The 21,692-nt window shown below is 48.8% G+C and overlaps 1 protein-coding gene across 11 annotated transcripts in view; it reads left to right on the forward strand.

Moving 5' to 3' along the window:
• Window positions 1–19,131, forward strand: part of polr3e (polymerase (RNA) III (DNA directed) polypeptide E) — a 65,264-nt gene extending 46,133 nt beyond the window's left edge. For all 11 annotated transcript variants that reach the window (XM_052022510.1, XM_052022507.1, XM_052022512.1 and 8 more), the window contains 4 exons: window positions 1,353–1,855; window positions 16,277–16,354; window positions 17,024–17,149; window positions 18,327–19,131. In XM_052022510.1, coding sequence (XP_051878470.1) covers window positions 1,353–1,855; window positions 16,277–16,354; window positions 17,024–17,149; window positions 18,327–18,383 — 764 coding nt within the window. In that variant the 3' untranslated portion in view covers window positions 18,384–19,131. The remainder of the gene's footprint in view (window positions 1–1,352; window positions 1,856–16,276; window positions 16,355–17,023; window positions 17,150–18,326) is intronic.
• Window positions 19,132–21,692: the final 2,561 nt, after the last annotated feature.

Consider the following 21,692-nt stretch of genomic DNA (forward strand, 5'->3'; position numbering starts at 1 on the left):
AGCTGACGTACAGAAGCAAGAAAGGCTTGTAGTCAATCCCAGGTTGTCATTGGATTGGTCTGGGATGGGGAAATCGCCAATGGGAACTGGGTACCTGAAGCCAGGTATAACTGGGCTTGGCTGCATTTTCCTCCATTAAGTAACATCAGCAGTTAACGTTCAGGCATGTGTGAACACCGGGGAGGGATGTAAACACACAGGCGTCACCTGTGAAACTATTCCAGCAAAGGTACGAGGTCTTCAGAGGAGGAACACTCGGATGATATCAGCATCATTTTCATTAATGAATACTGTGCACCGCACCTCTCTCCACATCACACAACTGATGTAGAGGCATTGGAGAAATGTAAAGATGATTTGTAAACATTGAACAAGAACTGTGAAGTTATAACTTCCCAGAAGGGATTAAAAGGATTGGGATTGTTTATTTAAAATTATGAGGAAAGGTTCATTAGAAGTAGTGAAGACATTTCTATTGTGTGGGGGCAGTAAGTATTGAGGGACGCTAATAAATCCAATGGGGGGGTTTCAGGAGACACTTCTTTACCCAGAGGGTGGGGGGAATGGGAGCTTGCTCCCACAGGGAATGGCTGAAGGGAACGGTAAGGATAGCTGGATAAACCCAGTGCGGGGGGAATGAATCGGAGGTGGTGCTGCAGTGAGATGGGGATGGGTTTACAGCACGGTGCAGCTGTTTCATGCTGTGAACTCCTTTTTGTGGGAGGGCATTGAGAGAGTGCAGAGGAGATTTACTAGAATGTTGCTGGGTCTTCAGGAGTTGAGTTACAGGGAAAGATTGAACAGGTTAGGACTTTATTCCTTGGTGCGCAGAAGAATGAGGGGAGATTTGATCGAGGTTTACAAAATTATGAGGGGTATAGACAGAGTTAATGCAAGGAGGCTTTTTCCACCTAGATTAGGAGAGATGAGCACGAGAGGACATGGCTTTAGGGTGAAGGGAGAAAGGTTTAGGGGGAACATTAGGGGGAACTTCTTCACTCAGAGAGTGGTGGGAGTGTGGAACGAGCTGCCATCTGATGTAGAAAATGCGGGTTCACTCTTAAGTTTTAAGAAGAAATTGGATAGATACGTGGACGGGAGAGGTCTGAAGGGTTATGGACTGGGTGCAGGTAAATGGGACTAGCAGATAACAGTTTCGGCACAGACTAGAAGGGCCGAATGGCCTGTTTTCTGCGCTGTAGTGTTCTGTGGTTCTATCTGTTCCCCTAATTCCTGCTGACTATTGAGAGGTCCGTAGTTTAATCCTTCAAAATGATTGCCTTTCTCTTATTCTTAAGAATGTCTGTGGCTTGCATTAAGTAATGGCAACAACTGGCCTTTGTCTCGAGCAGCTGTGCCTGTGGTGCTGAGCGGGGAGCGGCGGGTGACCACGGCCAAAGAGCGGGTGCGGGAAAACCACGTGGCCCTGGAGAACGAGTACCGGCGGCGGAAGTCGCCCCACGGAGCGGACTCGCAGAACCCCGGCAGCTCCCTGCTGGCCATCAAGATCAAGGAGGAGCCACTGAGCGAGGAAGAGCCCATGGACACGCTCCCGTGGCCGGGCAGCGGTGTGGCCAACGGGGTCCACTCGGACGAGAGCTCCAGGGACTCAGTGGACGAGCACTCGGCCGCTCGGTGCCAGGGCGAGCAGAGCAAGCTGGTGTCGGCGGAGCTGAAGGGCTTTGTGTGCGGCGTGCTCAGGAAACACTATGTGCTCAGCTTGAGTGAGCTGAAGCGACTGTTTAACCTGCACTTGGCCAGTTTGCCCCCCGGGCACATTCTATTCAGTGGCATTTCGGACCGGATGTTACAGGAGACCGTTTTGGACTGTGGCTGCAAGCAGATCTTGGTGCCTGTAAGTATCCGGACATCACGTGAGGGACGTCCTTTGGGCTGGTTTCCAAGGATACTGGAGTCACGTTGCTGTTGGTAGGACAAGGGAAGAGAAGGCAAAGAGCACATTCAATAGAAGTGCTTAAAATCAAGAATGGTTTGGATAGAGTGGGTAAGGAGTGACTCGTAGGGTAACAGCGTGGAAATGGACCCTTCGGCCCAACTGGTCCATGCAGACCAAGATGACCATCCAAGCTAGTCCCATTTGCCCGTGTTTGGCCCATATCCCTCTTAACCTTTCCTGCCCAAGTACCTTTGAAATGTTGTTAATGTACCTGCCTCAACCACTTCCTCTGGCAGCTCTTTCCACATACGGACCACCCTCTATGCAGGGAAAAGTTGCCCCTCGGGGTCCCTATTAAATTTCTCCCCTCTCACCTTAAACCTGTGCCCTCTAGTTTTTGATTTCCCAACTCTGGAACGAGTGCATTCACTCTATCGATGCCCCTCATGATTTTCTACAGCTCTATATGGTCACCCCTCAGTCTCCAGTGCTCCAAGCATAAAGACCTAGCCTGCCCAACCTCTCCCTATAACTCAGGCCCTCGAGTTCTGGCAACATCCTTGGTAACCTCCTTTGCATTCTTTCCAGAAGACTTTTTTTACAATGGGGTAACCAAAACTGTACACAGTACTCCAGGTGCAGCCTCACCAACGTCTTATACAACTGTAACATAATGTCCCAACTCCTGTACTCAATGCCCTGGGGAAGACTGGGGGGGTCAGTAACCAGAGGGTACAGGTTTTGGGTGACTGGCTAAAGAACCAGAGGCAGCATCAGGAGTGATTCCTTTACGCCCTTGGGTAGAAACTAGAGTTCATTGTCTTCGTGGGTGATGAATACAGAATGAGTAGTTGTCTTCAGAGGTTATACCTGAGGTAAAACAAACTATGTGTGTTTGGTTGGAGCAAGTGACCAACTGGATTGCAAAGCAGATTCAAGCTGGGGATGTGGTGTGTAGGGTTGTTGTGGGACAGTGAGCCCGGGGCCGGCGGTGGGACCGTGAGCCCGATTTCACAACCCTCAAAATTCCTCCTGACGTAGGGTCACAACCCAAAACATTGAGCATCCCTTTACCTCCACAGATGCTGCCTGACCTGCTGAGTTCTTCCAGCATTTTGTTTTCTTGCTGCACATTCCAGCATCTGCAGTCTCTTGTGTCATCTTATCTCTGTCTGAAACGGGTGACCCCTTCTTCTGAAACCATGCAGCCTAAATTACCCTCGTGAGGGGAGACATTTGGCATCCACCCTGAAAATCCCTCAGGATCTGACATCGTTCAGTAAGATCCTGATCAATTCTCCTGAGCTTCAATGACTACAGGCCCAACAGGCTTAACCTTCACGCCTCAGTGAGCTGTGGAGGTAGTCAGTGACTGCAGTCATCGACAGGCATTCAAACCACAAGGGAGTAGAGGGTTATCAGGGGAGTGTGGGGAAGTGGTGCTGGCACGGATTATCAGGCTTGATCTATTGAGCGGTGAAGCAGGTCTGACGGTCCACTCCTCTTGTTTTAGGATGTGATTTTGGTGTGAAGTTTGGGGGTCATCTCCCCTGCTACCTTTCGAATAGTTTTGTGGGATCTTTCACTTCCACAAGAGGCAACGTGACTGGAGACTGGACTGAGCTGGGCTGCAGTGCCTTCCACTGCCAGATAACCCTTTGGGGGTTACACTGGGCAGGGAGACCAGGGAACTTCTGGCAGTCTAACGGAGTTGGCCATTCAGGGCTAAGGTGAAAAGGCAGTAACAAGTCTTTATCCCAGAGGGCCGTGAGGGTTCAGTCTCTGAGTAAATCCAAGCAGACAAGTGGATTTTTAAGATGTTAACAAAATCCAGGGATACGGGGTTGGTGCAGGAAAGTGGCACTGAGGTAAGACATTGGCCATGTTGTCGAATGGTGGAGCATCCATAAGGGGCCGAATGGCCTGCTGTTCATCTGTTCATCTTGTGCTCACTGTCACTGAACCAGACAGAGTGCTGGATGTTGTTGGGGGGGGGAGGAGGGGGAGGAATGTAGTGAACCATGATGGGTTTGGTAATAGCTTCAGGGATAATGAAACACTTTCTATGAGCTCTGTCGGAGCAAGGAAAGGTGACTGGCATTGTACAGCACAGACGCCAGTGATGCCTTCGACGCCACTGGAAAACTTCGCTTGGAGTGTGCTCGGTCTGAGCTGCTGAAGAGGCAGGCACCAGGTGTCGGTCTTACACCAAGCTTTAACACATTCTCTTCCTTTTCTCATGTTTTGAGTCTGTAGGGGTTTGAAGTGCCAAACCCCCCCCCTTCAACTCGCGAGACACTTCAATTAAAAGTGGTGCCATTATGGGAGCTGCTTGCCTGTGTGTCCGCTCTCAAAATGTCGGCTTCTTTCTATCTCGTGTTCACTGGGATTCAGATCGACTGCTGTGGGAGTCACTGGGACATCAGGATGGTGCCTCCACCCTGCATGTCTCGTGCCTCTCTCCATAAGTACAAGTGCTTAAATGTACGTTAGATAAGGTGTGATAATCCTGGAGCAGCAGTAGGAGGCCCTAAGGCAGAACGAGAGAGTTTGCATTTCATTAACACCTATCCTGACTTCAGGGCATCCAAAGCACTTTGAGAAAGTGCTTCATTGGTTGAACGAGAAGGTGGCAGATGTTCACAGTGGGCTCCCATAAACAGAAATGCAATGCAGACCAAATCGTGCTGGTGGTTGATAAACTTTAGCCACGACACTCTTTGAATAGTGAATGCAGGTTTGTCACGCTTGGTGTGACAGATGGGGCTTAAGTCTAACGTTGCCTCAAAGTAGGCAAGTCTGAGTGCCGCGCTTCCTCAATCCTGCCTGTTTTCTTTTGATTTTTAGAAAAATGAGGGGTGATCGTATTGAAACATCCAGTTCCGGACAGGGTGTAGCAAGGTAGATGTGAGATTCTTCCACTTGTGGGGCACTCTTGAACTAGGGGACGTAGCTGTGAGATTAGGGGCTGGTCATTTAAAACCAAGGTGCATACCACCTTTTCCAGAGTGTGGTGGCTTTTTGGAATTCTGTACCCTGGTGGGTTGTTGAGGCCAAATCGTTTGGGGTATTTAGTGAGGAGTTGACACGTTTCTGAAAGATCAGGGAATTGAGAGCTGTGGGGAACTGGAACAGGAGAGGAGATGAGGCCTGGGGCTGATCGTAGAATATAGCACAGTACAGGCCCTTCAGCCCACAATGTTGTGCCGACATTTTATCCTGCTCTAAGATCTATCTAACCCTTCCCTCCCACATAGCCCCCCATTTCTCTATCATTCACGTGTCTATCTAAGAGTCTCTTAAATGTCCCTCATGTATCTGTCCCCACAACCTCTGCCAGCAGTGCGTTCCACACACCCACCACTCTCTGTGTAAAAAAAAACACTTACATCCCTCTTATACCTTCCTCCAATCACCTTAAAATTATGTCCCCTCGTGTTAGCCATTGTCGCCCTGGGAAAAAGTCTCTGGCTGTCCACGCGATTTATGCCTCTTATCACCTTATACACCTCAGCCATGATCAGCGGGGCAGGCTTGAGGGGCTGAGTGGCCTACTCCAGCTACTTTCCTTGCGTTATGCCTGTCCACGAGCGTGGCGCACACTCAGTCCCACTGGGCGTTCCGGTGATCCCTCAGTGTGTCACCCTCAGCAACGCTGCAAGACCCCTGCCTTGTTCTGTCCTGGAGTTTCCACCTGACGTTTGTGCTTTTGACGTTGATGCTGAGCTTCATGTGTCCTGTTGTGAAACCTCCCAGAGTGTACGAGCTCTCACTCTTCTCAGCTCGAGGGTCAGACAACACACAATACAACTCCCGAACGGTGCAGCCACCAGGAGAATTCCCTTCACCACCCTACCTCTTACCCCTACCCTCTGCTCCATTACCTGTACTCAGCTCGGCTGACCGAAAATGCCCTCCATCTCTGGGAATTGTGGAATGTGCATTAGAAAATCCTAAAAAAAATTCACACTCAGTATGGATATAATCGGATTAGAACTTCAGAATGACAGATCAGTTTAATTTTGAGGGAAAAAAAACTGTGAAGCCGATTACAAGATTAGAGACGGAATGAATTGCGTTCAGTATTTTCGGCTAATCTGGTTGGATTTGATGCCAGGATTGGTAAAATACCATTGTTGTTACAGAAATTAACAACCTCTTGGAGCCTGTTAAATTATTGATGCTAGCGGTTACGCTGAGAGATCTTTGTGTCCGAAATCCAGTAACCCGACAGATCTGGTCGATAAATGCCATCTGCTGTTTGTTGATTCTTGAAGTTAGATTAAAATGTCAATTGGAGTTAATTGCTTTGATATCAAAAGACAAGTTCCAGCTTCTTCAAGTGATATTGCACCTTATCACCTCCCAGACAGGAGCCGAAAGTCTTTGCCAGTGACTTACGTTGATGAAACCAGTCACATTCTATACAAGGTACCACAGGCCTCAGAGATGCTTGGTTGATTTCTGAGAGTTCTGAGGTTGTTTATCGGTGACCGACCGATACTAGAGCAACACCTGGTTTTAACTGTGCCACGTAATCCTTAGTGTCTGATCAGACTCGAGTGAGGAACAGCCTGAGCCTTGGATTAGTGTTCTATTCAGACTACCTGCTCTCTCTCCCTCCCACTCTGCATCCTAAACCATAACTTAAGCCATAACCTCCAGGTTGAGTCGGTGGTGAAGAAGGCGAATAGAATGCTGGCATTCATTTCTAGAGGAATAGAATATGAGAGTAGGGAGGTGATGTTGAGGCTCTATAAGGCATTGGTAAGACCTCACTTGGAGTACTGTGAGCAGTTTTGGGCTCCTTATTTAAGAAAGGATGTGCTGACGTTGGAGAGGGTTCAGAGAAGATTCACTGGAATGATTCCAGGAATGAGAGGGTTAACATACAAGGAACGTTTGACGGCTCTTGGGTTGTACTCCTTGGAGCTCAGAAGAATGAGGGGGGACCTCATAGAAACATTTCGAATGTTAAAAGGCAGAGTAGATGTGGCGAAGTTGTTTCCCACGGTAGGGGAGTCTAGTACAAGAGGGCACGACTTCAGGATTGAAGGGCGCCCATTCAGAACAGAGATGCGGAGAAATTTCTTTAGCCAGAGAGTGGTGAATCTGTGGAATGTGTTGCCACGGGCGGCTGTGGAGGCAAAGTCATCGGGTGTATTCAAGGCAGAGATTGCTAGGTATCTGAGTAGCCAGGGCATCAAAGGTTATGGTGAGAAGGCGGGGGAGTGGGGCTAAATGGGAGAATGGATCAGCTCGTGATAGAATGGCGGAGCTGACTTGATAGGCCGAATGGCCGACTTCTGTTCCTTTGTCTTACGGTCTTATGGTATATTAGGGTTATAGGGAACCAGCACAGAAGAGGAACAACAAACGATGTACCGGAGGAACTCAGTGGGTCCAGCAGCATCTGTAGTGGTGGTGGGTGGTGGAATTGTCTACATTTTGGATGGAAACCCTGCGTCGGGACATCCTGATGCCGAGTTTTGACGGGGGACGTCGACGATCCTTGCCCCACTCGCACGGATGCTGCTCGAGCTGCTGACTCCCTCCAGCAGATGGCGTGTTGCTCCAGGTTCCCACATCTGCCCTCTCGTGTGTCCCTGTGGCACAGAAGAGATGAGGCCAGCCTCGATCAGCTGTGGTTATATTGAATGATTGGGGGCCGAGTGGCCTACTCATGCTCCTATTTTCTTGTGTATTTGCAATATGTATTATTGGCTGCTATGAGGTAATTCTGATGTTTCCCTGAATTTACCACCCATATGAGGGTTATATTTCCCACAGCATTGCTCCATTTTAAATGCACCTGTAATTAGCCCCAAGTGTTGCACGTCAGAACAGTGATTCACCCAAAGTCTTGTGAATCCCCGCCATTTGGAAGCAATGTGTTGACATACAGCTAGTCAGGAGTCCATTGGTTCCTGGGTCGCAGGGATCAAACCAGCAGAACAACCTCATGTACTTCCACAAACAATGTGCGTGCAGCTTGACCACAGGAGTGCAGGTTGTGATTCAAGGCAATTATCAAGGCTGTAATAGAATTGTTTGTGCCCAACACCTGCGCACACTGAGGTGGGTGGGTGAGTGGTTGGCCCTGTCTTGTACTGCTGCTTAAAAGCTATTTGGCAAAACTGCAGAAAGTAGAACCAACTTGTAGCAGTTCTCATCTCCCTACAGATAGGAGCCATGCTATCTGTCCAACTGCCTTTATCGTTCAGTACGACCATGCCTGATCCTTGACCTTGGCTCTCCTTTCAGCCCTGAGTTTAACTCTCTACAAAAGCTTGAGAGCATGTCCCACCAGGTTCCAGGACAGCTTCTACCCTGCCGTTATCAGACTCTTGAACGGACCTCCTCGTAAGCTAAAAGATGAACTCTTAAACTCTTAATCTCCCAGTCTACCTCGCCTGGCCGTTGCACCTTATTGTCTACCCGCACTGCATTTTCTCTATGTTTTGCATTTTGTTTTGCTTTCTACTGCCTCTATATAATTATGTACGGAATGATCTGTCTGGATGGCACGCAAACAAAAGCTTTTCACTGTATCATACAAGATGTTGGTGAGGCCACATGCGGAGAATTGTGTTCAGTTTTGGTTACCCTGCTATAGGAGAGATGCCATTAAGCTGGAAAGAGTGCAGAGGAGATTTACAAGGATGTGGCCAAGACTGAGTTATGCAGAGAAGTTGAACAGGTTGAGACTTTATTCCTTGGTGTGTAGGAGAATGAGGGGTGATGTTATAGAGGTGTATAAAATCAGGAGGAGCATAGATGGTTCTTTTTCTCAGGGTTGGGGAATCGAGAACTAGACGGCATAGGTTTAAAGTCAGAGGAAAGAGATTTAATAGGAACCTAAGGGACAACTTTTTCACCCAGAGGGTGGTCCGTATATGGAACGAGCTGCCAGAGGAAGTAGTTGAGGCAGGTACATTAACAACCTTTAAAAGGTACTTGGACAGGAAAGGTTTAGAGGGATATGGGCCAAACGCAGGCAAATGGAAATGGCTTAGATGGGAATCTTGATCAGCATGGACCAGTTGGGCCAAAGGGCCTGTTTCCGTGCTGTATGACGCTGTCTCAGTACATGTGACAATAATTAACCAATACCTTCCATTCCGTTAGTGTCCAAAACTGATCACTCTCCCCCCGTCTGATTCTGGAGCACGCTGTGTACTGTTTAGAGCTGCAAAACCCAGATTGATTGGGGGGGGGGGGGGGAGAGATTGTAATCGGAGTGGATTTGCAGGCAGTGCCACAGTTGCTGTGGTCTTGATCCCCCATGGAAAACTGCGCCGGCATAACCTTCTATCGATCTGTGCTTCCCACTGCTCCCGCTGTGTGTCGGATGTGGCAGTGTTCCCAGTCACGGAGGCTGCTGTCACTACACGTGGCGGCTGGGGCTATGACCGGGGTAACGCCTGCCCAGGTACCGAGTGACGCTGGTCACCGCTGGCAGCTCCTGACACCTCAGATCCGCGGCCGTTTCAGCTCAACATCTGAAGAGTGAGAGTTGTTCATCTCGACAGCTGTAACCCCCTGATCCTGGGCTGTTGGGGGGCATACGGTATATTGTCCTTCATCAATCGTGGAACTGAGTTTAGGAGCTGTGAGGTATTGTTGCAGCTATATAGGACCCTGGTCAGACCCCACTTGGAGTACTGTGCTCAGTTCTGGTCACCTCACTACAGGAAGGATGTGGAAGCCATAGGAAGGGTGCAGAGGAGATTTACAAGGATGCTGCCTTGATTGGGGAGCATGCCTTATGAGAACAGGTTGAGTGAACTCGGCCTTTTCTTCTTGGAGCGACAGAGGATGAGGGGGGACCTGATAGAGGTGTATAAGATGATGAGAGGCATTGATCGTGTGGATAGTCAGAGGCTTTTCCCCAGGGCTGAAATGGTGGCCACAAGAGGACACAGGTTTAAGGTGCTGGGGAGTAGGTGCAGAGGAGAGGTCAGGGGTAAGTTTTTTTACTCAGAGAGTGGTGAGTGTGTGGAATGGGCTGCCGGCAACAGTGGTGGAGGTGGATACGATAGGGTCTTTTAAGAAACTTTTGGATAGGTACATAGAGCTTAGAAAAATAGAGGGCTATGGGTAAGCCTAGTAATTTCTAAGGTAGGGACGTGTTCGGCACAGCTTTGTGGGCCGAAGGGCCTGAATTGTGCTGTAGGTTTCCTATGTTTCTATGAGAGAGCGCAGTTTCCCTGAGAGACCGAGTCTGCTTTTCTCTGCATCTTGTTTGAAAAAGGCAGGGTCATCACCAGCTTGGTCCAGGCAGTCTCAGGCACACTCGCACAGCCCTATTCAAACATTATTCTACTGGAGCAGAAAAATCTGAGGTGTGCTCTATAAGTGACACAGCGGTGCAGCGGGCAGAGCTGCTGCCTCACAGTTCCAGAGACCCGGGTTCAATCCTGACCTCTGACGCTGTCTGTGTGGAGTTTGGATGTTCTCCCTGTGACTGTGTGGGTTCCCTCCCACATCCCAAAGTCACGCGGGTTGGTCGGTAAGTTGCCCCTGGTGTGTGGATGAATGGTGGAATCTAGGGCAGTTGATGGGAATGTGAGGAGAATAAAAAGGGGTTAGTGTAAATGGGTGCTTGATGGTTAGCACAGACAGTAGGGCCGAAGGGCCTGTTTCTGTGTGACTCCGTGACTGTAAGTGTATATCACAACGCATGTCTCCACTGCGCTCACCACCTCCCCACCCTCTCTGTGCTCCTCTACCCCCTCTCACCTGAGAGAGCACCTCTGCTTATACATTCCCTGGCTCTAACTGAACACCAGCCTGCATTACACGCAGCCCTGCCACATCCAGATTTTAAAATAAAAAAAATAGCTGCTGTGGATTGGGAATGCTGTGGAACGTTGAGGGGGTGTGAAATGATGTTCATCTGCAGACTCTGTAAAGCAGAGCATTCTGGACACAAACTCTGTCCTTGATTGGATTAGCACCAACGGGTCTCTTTTCCAAGTCTTTGCTCATTAAAATCTGCTTCACCCAGCAGCTGTGCAAGGGTCGCACATCAGGGGAATCAAAACTAAATCTCTGCACATCGCAGTGTAATGTTTGAGGTCCTGCTTTTGTTTTATTGAAAATATCTGAAAGCTGACGGAGGATTAATTTGTCCGTGGAGTCGGACGCTGGTAGTGAATAAACAACGAAATACCAGAGAGATTTCCCAGGGTGAAAACCCGAACAGGAGTGCATTGTTAGAAAATCTTCCCCACTGTAATTTCATGAGCTCAGTAGGAGCTCAATGTCCCAGGAACTCTCATTAGCTGCTTTCTGGCAGCAGCTGACATATGAGCCCACTGCACATTTCTAGGGGTGGAACGATTCTGGCTAGTAATTTGAGCTAATTATGCAAAGCTTAAACTAGCAGTGATCAGAAGTACTAGGTAGTAGAAAGAAACATACACCAATCAGGAGAGAGAGACTTCAGGAGGAGAGAGCGTCAGGATGAGGCATTAGTGCTAGCATAGACCAGATGGGCCGTAGGGACAATTATTGAGGCTGGGCACAGTCATAGTTTACTGCGTGGGGTGATGACCAACATCTCGTGTATGTTCCAGGCTGACGGTGGCCAGAATGGTTTCCATTGTGATCAGAAAAGTGTGTGGGGATTGGTGGAATTGCATTTTCAGCCTACTGCTAATCCTGAAACTGTACTCACTCGATGGCTCGTCTGTGTGAGGGACATTTCATGTCTGTCCTTTTGTGGTAAACGTTAGTCTGCCTGTGTTTGATCTGGTCACAGGTGGTCCATCAGAGCTCCCGCCACCTGAAGGTCACAACAGGAAGCCAAAAGATGGCAATCATTTAGCATAACTTCAAAGTATTTAGACCTTGTTGAGCAGAAGCCCTTGTTTCAGAATCATCCCCACGACATAGATATGAAGTACACACAAAAACTGGTGGATTCAATAAAAGCAGCAAATCAGGCATAGTAATCTCAGCCGTGGCGTCAAGTAATCCGTCGTGGAGCCTGATGCCCACTGAGGCTGGACTGTGTGTTAGGATCAAGTCATGAAGTCAAGGGTGATGAAGCTTTTGGAACTGGGCTGGTTGGGCTGTGCTGTTCCAGCCTGGCTCAGCACTTTATCTGGGTTAGGCTGAGTATCCGGCTCAGTATTTAAACTAATCAATATATTTGAAGTATAGGGAAAACCATTTAACGATAATAAGGGGAGGTAAGTCTAAAACTGGAGGGCAAAGGTTTAAGGTGAGAGGGGAAAGATTTAAAAGGGACCCGAGGGGTAACTTCTTCACAGAGAGTTGTTTAAAAGACACTTGGATAGGTTCATGGATAGAAAAGGTTTCGAGGGATTTGGACCCAGACAAAAGCAAATGGGGCTAGCTCAGGGAAACAAGATGGACGAGCTGGGCCGAAGGGCCTGTTTCTGTGCTGTATAACTCCATGACTCTGTCACCGTGTGTCCCCTCTCCCTGATCAATGGCAAGGCATGTTTAAGGTAGCGTGCCCTTCTTTTGTGCAAGAGTCTTGTGGTTGATTATACAACATAGAACACTACAGCACGGTACAGGCCCTTCGGCCCACAATGTTGTGTCGACATTTTATCCTGCTCTAAGATCTATCTAACCCTTCCCTCTCACATAGCCCCCCATTTCTCTATCATTTATGTGTCTATCTAAGAGTCTCTTAAATGTCCCTAATGTATCTGCCCCCACAACCTCTGCCGGCAGTGCGTTCCACACACCCACCACTCTCTGTGTAAAGAGCCTAATGTTGTCAGGTCCGAGGTCCGACGTTGGGAGAGCCGGTACAGCTGGCTGTGGTTATAATGTAACGCACCACGTCACACCGGTTGCGGACCACATTGACGTGTGCTGTGAGAGTGGTGGGATCTGCTCACCCTTGGGGACGGGGCAGTAAAACAGCTTCATCTTCACTGATCCACACGCGGTGTTGCCGTGCACACCTCTGGGCACTGAGCCGAGTGTGGTGCTGGCACACCTTGCCAGGAACCACCGGGACTGCAGTTTAATGCCTGGGTCCAACCTGTGACCTCCGTGTGGGTGAAATATCTAACCTGAGAAATCCATAGAACATCATGCTCGGCACAGTGGTGCAGCGGGTAGGGCCGCTGCCTCACGGCTCCAGAGACCCGGGTTCAATCCTGACCTCCGGTACTGTCTGCGTGGAGTTTGTACATTCTCCCCGTGACCGCGTGGGTTTCCTCTCACATCTCAAAGACGTGCAGCTTGGTAGGTTAACTGGCCGCTGTAAATTGCCCCTCGTGTGTAGGTGAGGGGTAGAATCGGAGGGGAGTTGATGAGAATGTAGGGGGGAAAATGGGATTAGTGTGGAACACAGAACAGTACATCACAGAACAGGCCCTTCGGCCCACAATGTTGTGCTAATCCCTCCTACCTACAGAATGTCCATATCCCTCCATTTTCCTCTCATTCACGTGCCATCCAATCCCCTCTTAAAAGCCCCCAATGAATTTGCCTCCACCCTATCAGGCAACGCATTCCAGGCATCCACCACACTCTGAGTAAAAAAAATTGTATCCCTCACGTCTGTTCTGAACCTACTCCCTCTCACCTTAAATGTAAATAGGTTCCCAATGATCAGCACAGATGGGCTGAAGGGCAGAGGCTGTAGTTAGGATAGTTATAGACAGATAATATAGTAAACTCTTTTAATCTGTGCTGTATCTGTGACTATGGTGTGCTTTGTATAAAAAAAAATGCAGATTTTATAAAGACCAGCAGGATGTTTGTGTTAAAAGTTGTGCTGGCTAAAGCAATAAACATCATGCTGTCAGAATTCAGTGACTGATGTAATCCTGTGTGAAGGGTGGTGGCCCTAGTTGGAGAGTTGCCAGTACAAGCTCAGAGGGCTGAATGACCACTCTGTGCTTTTGTTACTTTGGTTTGTCCTCCTGCCCCGGGACCCAGCAGTGATCGCCCAGGCAGCGAGCTGCCAGCTTTAGCACCCGGGTCCTCTGCGAACCCACATCTCCCCGTCCTCTGTGCAAGATTCACACTGAACTGAAGATGTTTCTGACTGCAGCTCGCGCCATGTCTCCGATGATGACACAGACCATAAATAGAGCTTGAGTGCATCTTGTCCTAAGTCCAGACATTAAATTAAAGAGATTCGCTTTCCTTCCTGCCACTTGGATTACAACTCCAGTAATAGGGTGAGCAGCAGCTGAAGTTACAGTGAATGACCGCCTGAGTCCCCATGCAGGACAAAACCAGGCTCCTGCCTTGGATGCCCAGGAACCTGTGATGTGTTTTCACAGCCTTCCTCACACCAGAGTTTGTGTCAGACGTGACAGCTCCCTGCCTCCCTTGAAGCTTACTGAGTCGCGTTTCCCACGTTCCATTTCGTTTTCCGGGTTGCCTGGAAAAAGTATTATTCTACCATGTAACGTTTTAGAAATGAATTAAACATGGTTAGTATTAATGGGAAAAACATTTAATAGTCTGGAAAATCTGCTAGTCTGATACCTCCAAGTCATGAGCATGCCAGATTAAAAGAGTTTAATTATCTATCTCTAACTATCCTAAAATTGAGTGACCTGTAGGACATTTCAAAAGGTCTGGTGTCAGCCGTACAGATCGCTTCACCTGGAGCTGCTGACACTTGGCGGCTGGAGTTCCGTGTGCCGGCCCTGGTGTCTGGGACTGTCGCTGGGAGCTGTTGTGGCTTTCCACTCGTGGGCTGGGCTGAAGTAAATATCAGCATCACTGATAAATGGGGGTGTGAGCCTCTCCCACAGGGGAGTGGTTGCAAGAGAGAACATCACTGCATTCTAGTGGGGAGCTGGATAAACACAAACAGAGGGAGAAGGCTTGTGGCATTAGGGCTTTACTCTTTGGAGAGGAGGAGGATGAGGGGAGACATGATAGAGGTGTACAAAATATTAAGAGGAATAGATAGAGTGGACAGCCAGCGCCTCTTTCCCAGGGCACCAATGCTCAATACAAGAGGGCATGGCTTTAAAGTAATGGGTGGGAAGTTCAAGGGAGATATCAGAGAGTTTTTCACCCAGAGAGTGGTTGGAGCATGGAATGCGCTGCCTGGGGTGGTGGTGGAGGCAGGTACATTGGTCAAATTCAAGAGGTTACTAGATAAGCATATGGAGGAGTTTAAAATAGAGGGATATGTGGGAGGAAGGGGTTAGATAGTCTTAGGTGAGGTTTAAAGGTCGGCACAACATTGTGGGCTGAAGGGCCTTTATTGTGCTGTACTGTTCTATGATTCTATGATTAGCCCTGGCTGAACCAGAACGTTATGGGAGACATCCCGTAGTATACAACTGGTGCACCAAAGTAATCCCCGCATCAGAAGTTGGCAGGTTCAGTCCCCCATAGGATACAAGTCTGTAATCTAAGCTGACCGACTCAGTACAGAGCGGTTGCCTGACATCTGGGCTTGGATGTGGTGTAGATGTGTGAAATTCCAGGAGCTTCTGGTAGATTAAAGGCGGCAAACGAGATTCCCCGCGCCTCATTCTCCGCGCTGGCTCTGGGATCTTGCTGTGCATAAATTGGCTGCCAGCTTGTCCACAATACAACAGTGCAACTATGCTTCAAAGGAAATCTACTGGCTGGGAAGCAGCCTGTGTGTAGCTGTGTGATGGTTCCGTCGCTGGACAACTAATCCAGGCATCTAGACTGCAAGAAAAACAGACACACTGACTTCAAGTGCCACTGGGCCAGTTGGAGAAGTTTTAAAAGCCGGGATCAGTGAAAGGGTTCATTGTCGTGGGGAAAAAAAACTGAATCTTTTCCCCCGGGTAGAAATGTCAAACACCAGAGGATGCACTTTTACAGTTAGAGGGGGAAATTTAACAGCGACGTGAGGAGCAAGTTTTTTACACAGAGAGCGGTGGGTGCCTGCAGTGGGTCACCGGGGTAGTAGGGGAAGCAGGCAGTTTGGTGGAGTTTAAGAGGCTTTTAGATAGACACATTAATATGAAAGGAATGGAGAGAGATGATGATACACAGGAGGATGTTTAGTATAAATTGGCATGAGATGGGCACAACATTGTGGGCCGAATGGCCTGTCCAGTGCTGCACTGTTTATGTTCCATGTTGATTGATTAATGTCATTTAAGTAAGAGCATTTTCCTTTCTACCTGGTTTGGCCTGTGTACAGCACTAGGCTGAGCACAATACGCTGGTATTCTCTCTAGCTCTCGGTTACTTGGAGTTGAGAGGAAAGAACTGCAGTTTCTGTTGCAGTTCCATGTGGGACTCAGCCCGGGATCAGGGACCCAGCCGTTCACCTCGCCCCTGTTACCGTGTCAGGTCCTGCTACTGGTCTGGGGGTTCTGTGGGGTTTCAGTGTTTGAGCGTGGGACCTCTCTCTCTGATATCCTCCTTGTTCAGTTCCCTCCACAGACGACTGCTTCGGCTGATGAACAGAAGATCTTTGCACTTTGGGAAGCTGGGGACTCCTTCGATCAGGTAAGTTGGTCCAAAGTGTGTCGCTGTTACCGAGTCTGGCGCTGCCCCTCACTGGGGAGGGGAGCAGGCGCCTGGGGTAGGGTTAGTGAAGATAACGGAAATGACCCAGGTTCGGATCATAAAACATCCAAGGTAATCGAGAAACAGCCAGGAACAAGATGCAAAGTTGTAGAAATAAACTGCTTGAGAGGCTGCTAAGAGCAAACCCTTTAGTAACTTTCTTACAACACGAATGGAGGCCATTCAGTCCATCAGTTCAATACCAGATCCTAGCAGAGTGACCCCAACAGTCCCACTTCCCCTCTTGTTTCCCTGGAGCTTTCCCGTGCCCACCAGCACCCCTTTGATCAAGGGGTGGTTTACAGCAGGTCACAGGGCGAACGTGCAAACTCCACACAGAAAGCACCCGAGGTCTGGATTGAACTCAGGTCACTGGAGCCGTAAGGTATCCGCACTACCCACCGTGTCACTGGGCATCAGACGAATGCGTGAGAAGCCGAGGTTTCCAGCCATGGGCATGGGGACCCAGGGTGTGGGCTGATCCTCTCGGTGAGTCAGTACACACAGGGTGGGCAGAATGGTCTGCTGTGCCATGGTGGTCGGTGGTAACTGTGGGTCACCTCCTCCAGAGAGGTGGCGTTAATGTGTCCTCATGTTTTGTTGTTTCAGCATCGGCAGATCCTTCTTGAAATCTTCTCAAAAAATTACCGAGTGCGTAGGAATGTCATCCAGTCCAAACTCTGCCAGGATGTTGGAGACAATCTCAGTAAACCAGATGTGGACAAGGTGCTGAAGGTAAGGTGAACGGGGTGTCTAATTCCCCTTCTAGGGTGCAGTCCTGGGGTTTGGAATCCCCTCCAACCACCTGTCTCTGTGACCGCCCCCAGGCCCTGCGTCCACCCCCCAGTTGTGCCTTGTGCGTTCCACCTTTGGCAGCCATTCCTTGAACTGCCTGAGCCCCAAGCTCTGGAATTCCTTCTGGTAAACTCTCTCCCTCTTCCTCCATTTAAGACGCTCGTTATCTCTCTATCACTTCCCTGTCTCACACACTCCCCCTTGAATCATGTCCTGGGTTCAAGCCCCATTCTACAGTCTTCAGCATGAGATCCAAGCTGACTGCATTGCTGGACTGTTGGGATGTTGACCATCTCCAAGGCCGACATACTCTCGCTGTCTTGAAGAGTAAGAGGGGACCTGGACTAGTCTTCATGCATCCCTTGCATCTCTCTCCCCCGCCCCCCCCCCCCCCCCCCCCCCCCCCCCCCCCCCCAATCTAGATGACCAGGTTGTTAACGCCCTTGGAGTTTGAAGATTTGCTGCCATCTCTCCAACATTGATTTGCGTTCGCACTTTGGACACCTCCTGACTTTGTGAAAGATGGAATTGAAATTGATTTATTATTGTCACTTGTATCAAGGACAATGAAAAACTTGTCTTGCATACTGTCCATACAGATGAATTCATTACACAGTGCATTGAGGTAGTACAGGGTAAAAACAATAACAGAATCCAGAATAAAGTGTTACAGTTACAGAGAAAGTGCAGAGCAGGCAGACAATAAGGTGCAAGGTCATAATGAGATAGATTGTGAGGTCAAGTCTATCATATGCTACTAGTTCGATAGTCATATCACAGTGGGATAGAAGCTGTCCTTGAGCCTGGTGGTACGTGCTTTCAGGCTTTTGTATCTCCTGCCCAATTGGGGGGGGTGGGGGGGGGTGGTGGGAATGAGAAGAGAGTATGTCCGGGGTGGGTGGGGTCTTTCATTACGTTGGCTGCTTTACCGAGGCAGTGAGAAGTGTAGACAGAGTCCGTGGAGGGGAGGCTGGTTTCCATGATGTGCTGAGCTGTGTCCAATACTCTGCCGTTTCTTGTGGCCTTGGGCAGAGCAGTTGCCGATGCAAGTAGCTTTGTGATTCCCTGCTGTCCCCAGCTCCATACAAGTCCGTCTGAACTCTTCCTCCTTTCACAGGACTGCTGTGCAAGTCACGGTGGGATGTGGTATCTCAAAGGGACCCTGCCTTCTTGACAGCTGCAGAATGCCCTGTTGTTGCGACTCTGGAGCAGGGCAGTGTAGTGACGGCTAATGAAGTTAACAAGCTACGGTGATGGGTTAACACGCGTGTTCCTGTGACGGCGCGGACACTTGATTGTAACTGGGCAGAACAGGATGGAATAATGCCCACACCCACACTGGGCAGTGGAAATAAAGACCTGGTTCATCTGTGCAACTCACTGTTATTGGACTTGGACCTATTAACTTTAATCCTGTGTTCAAAAGTTTTGGTTAGATGGAAAATTGAATCAGAAATGGATCTACTTTAAGGAATCATGCAATATCATTTAGTTCCTTTCCTTGTTGGAAATAATCTTTAATCTCCATCCATTGTAGATAATGGTTCATGGTAAGATGCAGGTCAGTGACACATCACCAAATCAAAAGGCTTGGATTGTATTTCATTCAAGGGAGCTTCAGTCTAATGTTTTTCCACTAGTGAGAGCTGTTGGCCAGTGAGCTTGAACAATCCCAGAGTGAGAGAAAGCTCACCCAGTCTGTTAAAAGTTCAATTTGATGGTTTATGGATTTAATACTGATGAGTTGTAACCAAATCCAATTTGTTTCCTGGTAGGATTTTTTTCATGTAACATATTTATGGGTTTTTTTTAGATTACATCCTAACATGAAATTGTCACTTTACAGATGAGGGGATATGGGCAGCGAGTGTGGCTGCCACACATCAGCTAAGATAAACTGTAAATAAAATGGTCAAAGCATAGCCCTGTTGTGGCATTTTCTTTGCAAGGTTTCAGTGTGTCTGCATGTTGAGGGGGTATGCAGCTTACTGTGGTATTCTTGGTGAGTCCCATCCCTTAATCCAGTGGTCATGTTCACACAGATCCCAGCTAAGTGTGGGGTCCCCATCCAGGCTACTGATTTGTAGCTTCCTTTGCTACCTTATTTGCAGTGTTTCGTTCCCCTGTGGTTCACATTCCCACAATAGGCTGCCGATACAAGGCTCACAGTAGCATTGTGAGTGCTAATTGCATTATTGTTGGCAGATCCTGATGGGTGTACGTAGAAACCTGTATATATGGTGTGAAATAGGTGATTTTTAATTCATCCCTTCATCTCTGCCTCCTAAAGGTACCATAAGGAATAGAACCTTGATTCTTCCATTAGATTACAGCTGATCTTTTCCCTCAGTTCCTTTGTCCAAGATTCTGTAGATCTCATCCCTGAATGTACTCTCTGCCTGAAGACTACAGCCCTCTGGGGGAGAGGATGCCAAAGATACACCACCCTTTCCCTCCGTTCTGTAGCCAGCTATTAGCGAGAGACAGCTCCCTCTTTAAGGCTCCCCAGCCCGAGGGGAATGGTGGGGTCAGGTTACAGGACAAGAGACGAGAAATGCTTTCACTGACTGTGAGATATAGTGAACTGGTTGATCCCATTGTAGATTATAGTTTGTGTGTTAATGGTGCTGATGCAAAAACCACACACTACCAATTATTTTGCCGGTGAGAAGCATTGATATCTGCAAGAAAATGATACCCAGTCTGACAGAGGTAATGGGGCAGTTGTTGGGAAGGCTCCACTGGTGACTCTGGGCTGAGAAACAGGAGCACAGTTCAGGGAGGATGATTGACTGTAACCTTTCTTGGCAAGACATCTTTGGATTCTGTGAAGGGATGGAGTTTTATTGAAGCAGTAACTCAGTAAGTGACAGCATATCTACAAGTGTTCTTGCAGAATGTGGAGGAAGGCCCCTTTTTATTTCTTGTTAGTCCCACCCCTGTGTCCATCAAACAGAAAAACACTTAGCAGTGAGGGGGAAAGAAGAGAGGATGCACTGAAATGAAAATCAAAAGATAACGAGTGAAACAGGCCATGTTTCAGGTCCATGACCCTTTGTCAGAACTGGGAATTCAGTAGGAGAGACAGTGGAGGAACATCACTGATGGGGTGAGACCAGATGGGTTACTGGTGGTGATGAATATTTTAACAAGGTGGTGGGACCTGCCTGGGAGGTTGGATGCGAGAGAGAGAGAGAGAGCGAGCGAGCGCGAGCACGCATCTGGAATGTCCTGTGCATGAACTACTTCAGTAATGCATGGTGTATTAATCAAAGCCAGGAGAAAGATCGTTTATTCCAACCAGAGCACCACACAGACAGTACAAACCAGAGCAATAGTTTATTAAAACTGGAGAACACCGAATGGACGAGAGGATCAGCAAGAGAATTGTCGTTACCAAGAGAATTACAGACTGCAATCTGTCTCCAGTGAAATCCTGAGTTCAGACACCAGGTGGACAAAGTCATTCCCCCCCTCCAGTGGCCAATGATCCATCCGCTGCCACTCAGAACAGGAGTAGGGAGATTCAGAGATGAGAACCACACGGCCAACAACTACAGGCAGTGCTCCATGATCCTGTGGGCCAGTCCCAGCTCATCCCCACAAGGGCAGGGGGAGGGTAGTGAAGGGAGCTTTCCAGCTGAACCCCCAGAGACACACGTGGACAGTCCCAATACCCCACCAAGACCTTCAACACAAACTGACAATCTTTCACAGCCCCCTTCCACCTCAGAGTCTGCACACAAGCCCTTCTGACTATTAATCCCCTTTCTTACCCCCCCCACCCCACATCCTATTAATCCCCACACAAACCCACCTACCCATCGTCTTGTCTCTGGGCTGTGGGAGGAAACGAGAGCACCCCAAAAGAAACCCACACGTTCACAGGGAGAACGTGCAAACTCCCAACAGACAGCTGTGGAGGTCAGGCTCAAACCTGGGTCTCTGGCGCTGTGAGGTACAGCTCTCTAGGTTCACACCCACCATTACTTCTCACTTCCCCCAGATTCCCTCCCCTCCTCCCAACACACCAACACCCACAGTTTATCATCAGCACTGAAGTAACTGTGAATCTCCTCTGTCACATCCCGTTCACACCTCACCCTGCTCACCTTTAATTACAGCACTCGGTGTGAACATTTCTCCCAGACAGAACTCTTCTCACTGACTTAACACACACGACTGCACCATCAGAACGCTCCCCGTGACTGGACTGAGCAGGACTCTTGCTCCCACACGTGCACATCATAGCATCTCCACATGGGCACCTTAGACCCAGCACCCCCTCCTACACAAGGGTCTGATCACTGTGGTAATTTTACTGGCGTGACCACAGATTGGTGAGCCCTGATTTCCTGGCATCTGCCAACAGAGACACACCAGTTGCAGACACAGGAACCCCACCCTCCCCACATCCACCGGTTAGATTGACACAGAGCTAACCCAATACTTATGACAACAATAAATCACACGATCCAAAAGG

The sequence above is a fragment of the Pristis pectinata genome, chromosome 8 (genome assembly GCF_009764475.1).
Source record: "Pristis pectinata isolate sPriPec2 chromosome 8, sPriPec2.1.pri, whole genome shotgun sequence".
NCBI classification, from domain to species: domain Eukaryota; kingdom Metazoa; phylum Chordata; class Chondrichthyes; order Rhinopristiformes; family Pristidae; genus Pristis; species Pristis pectinata.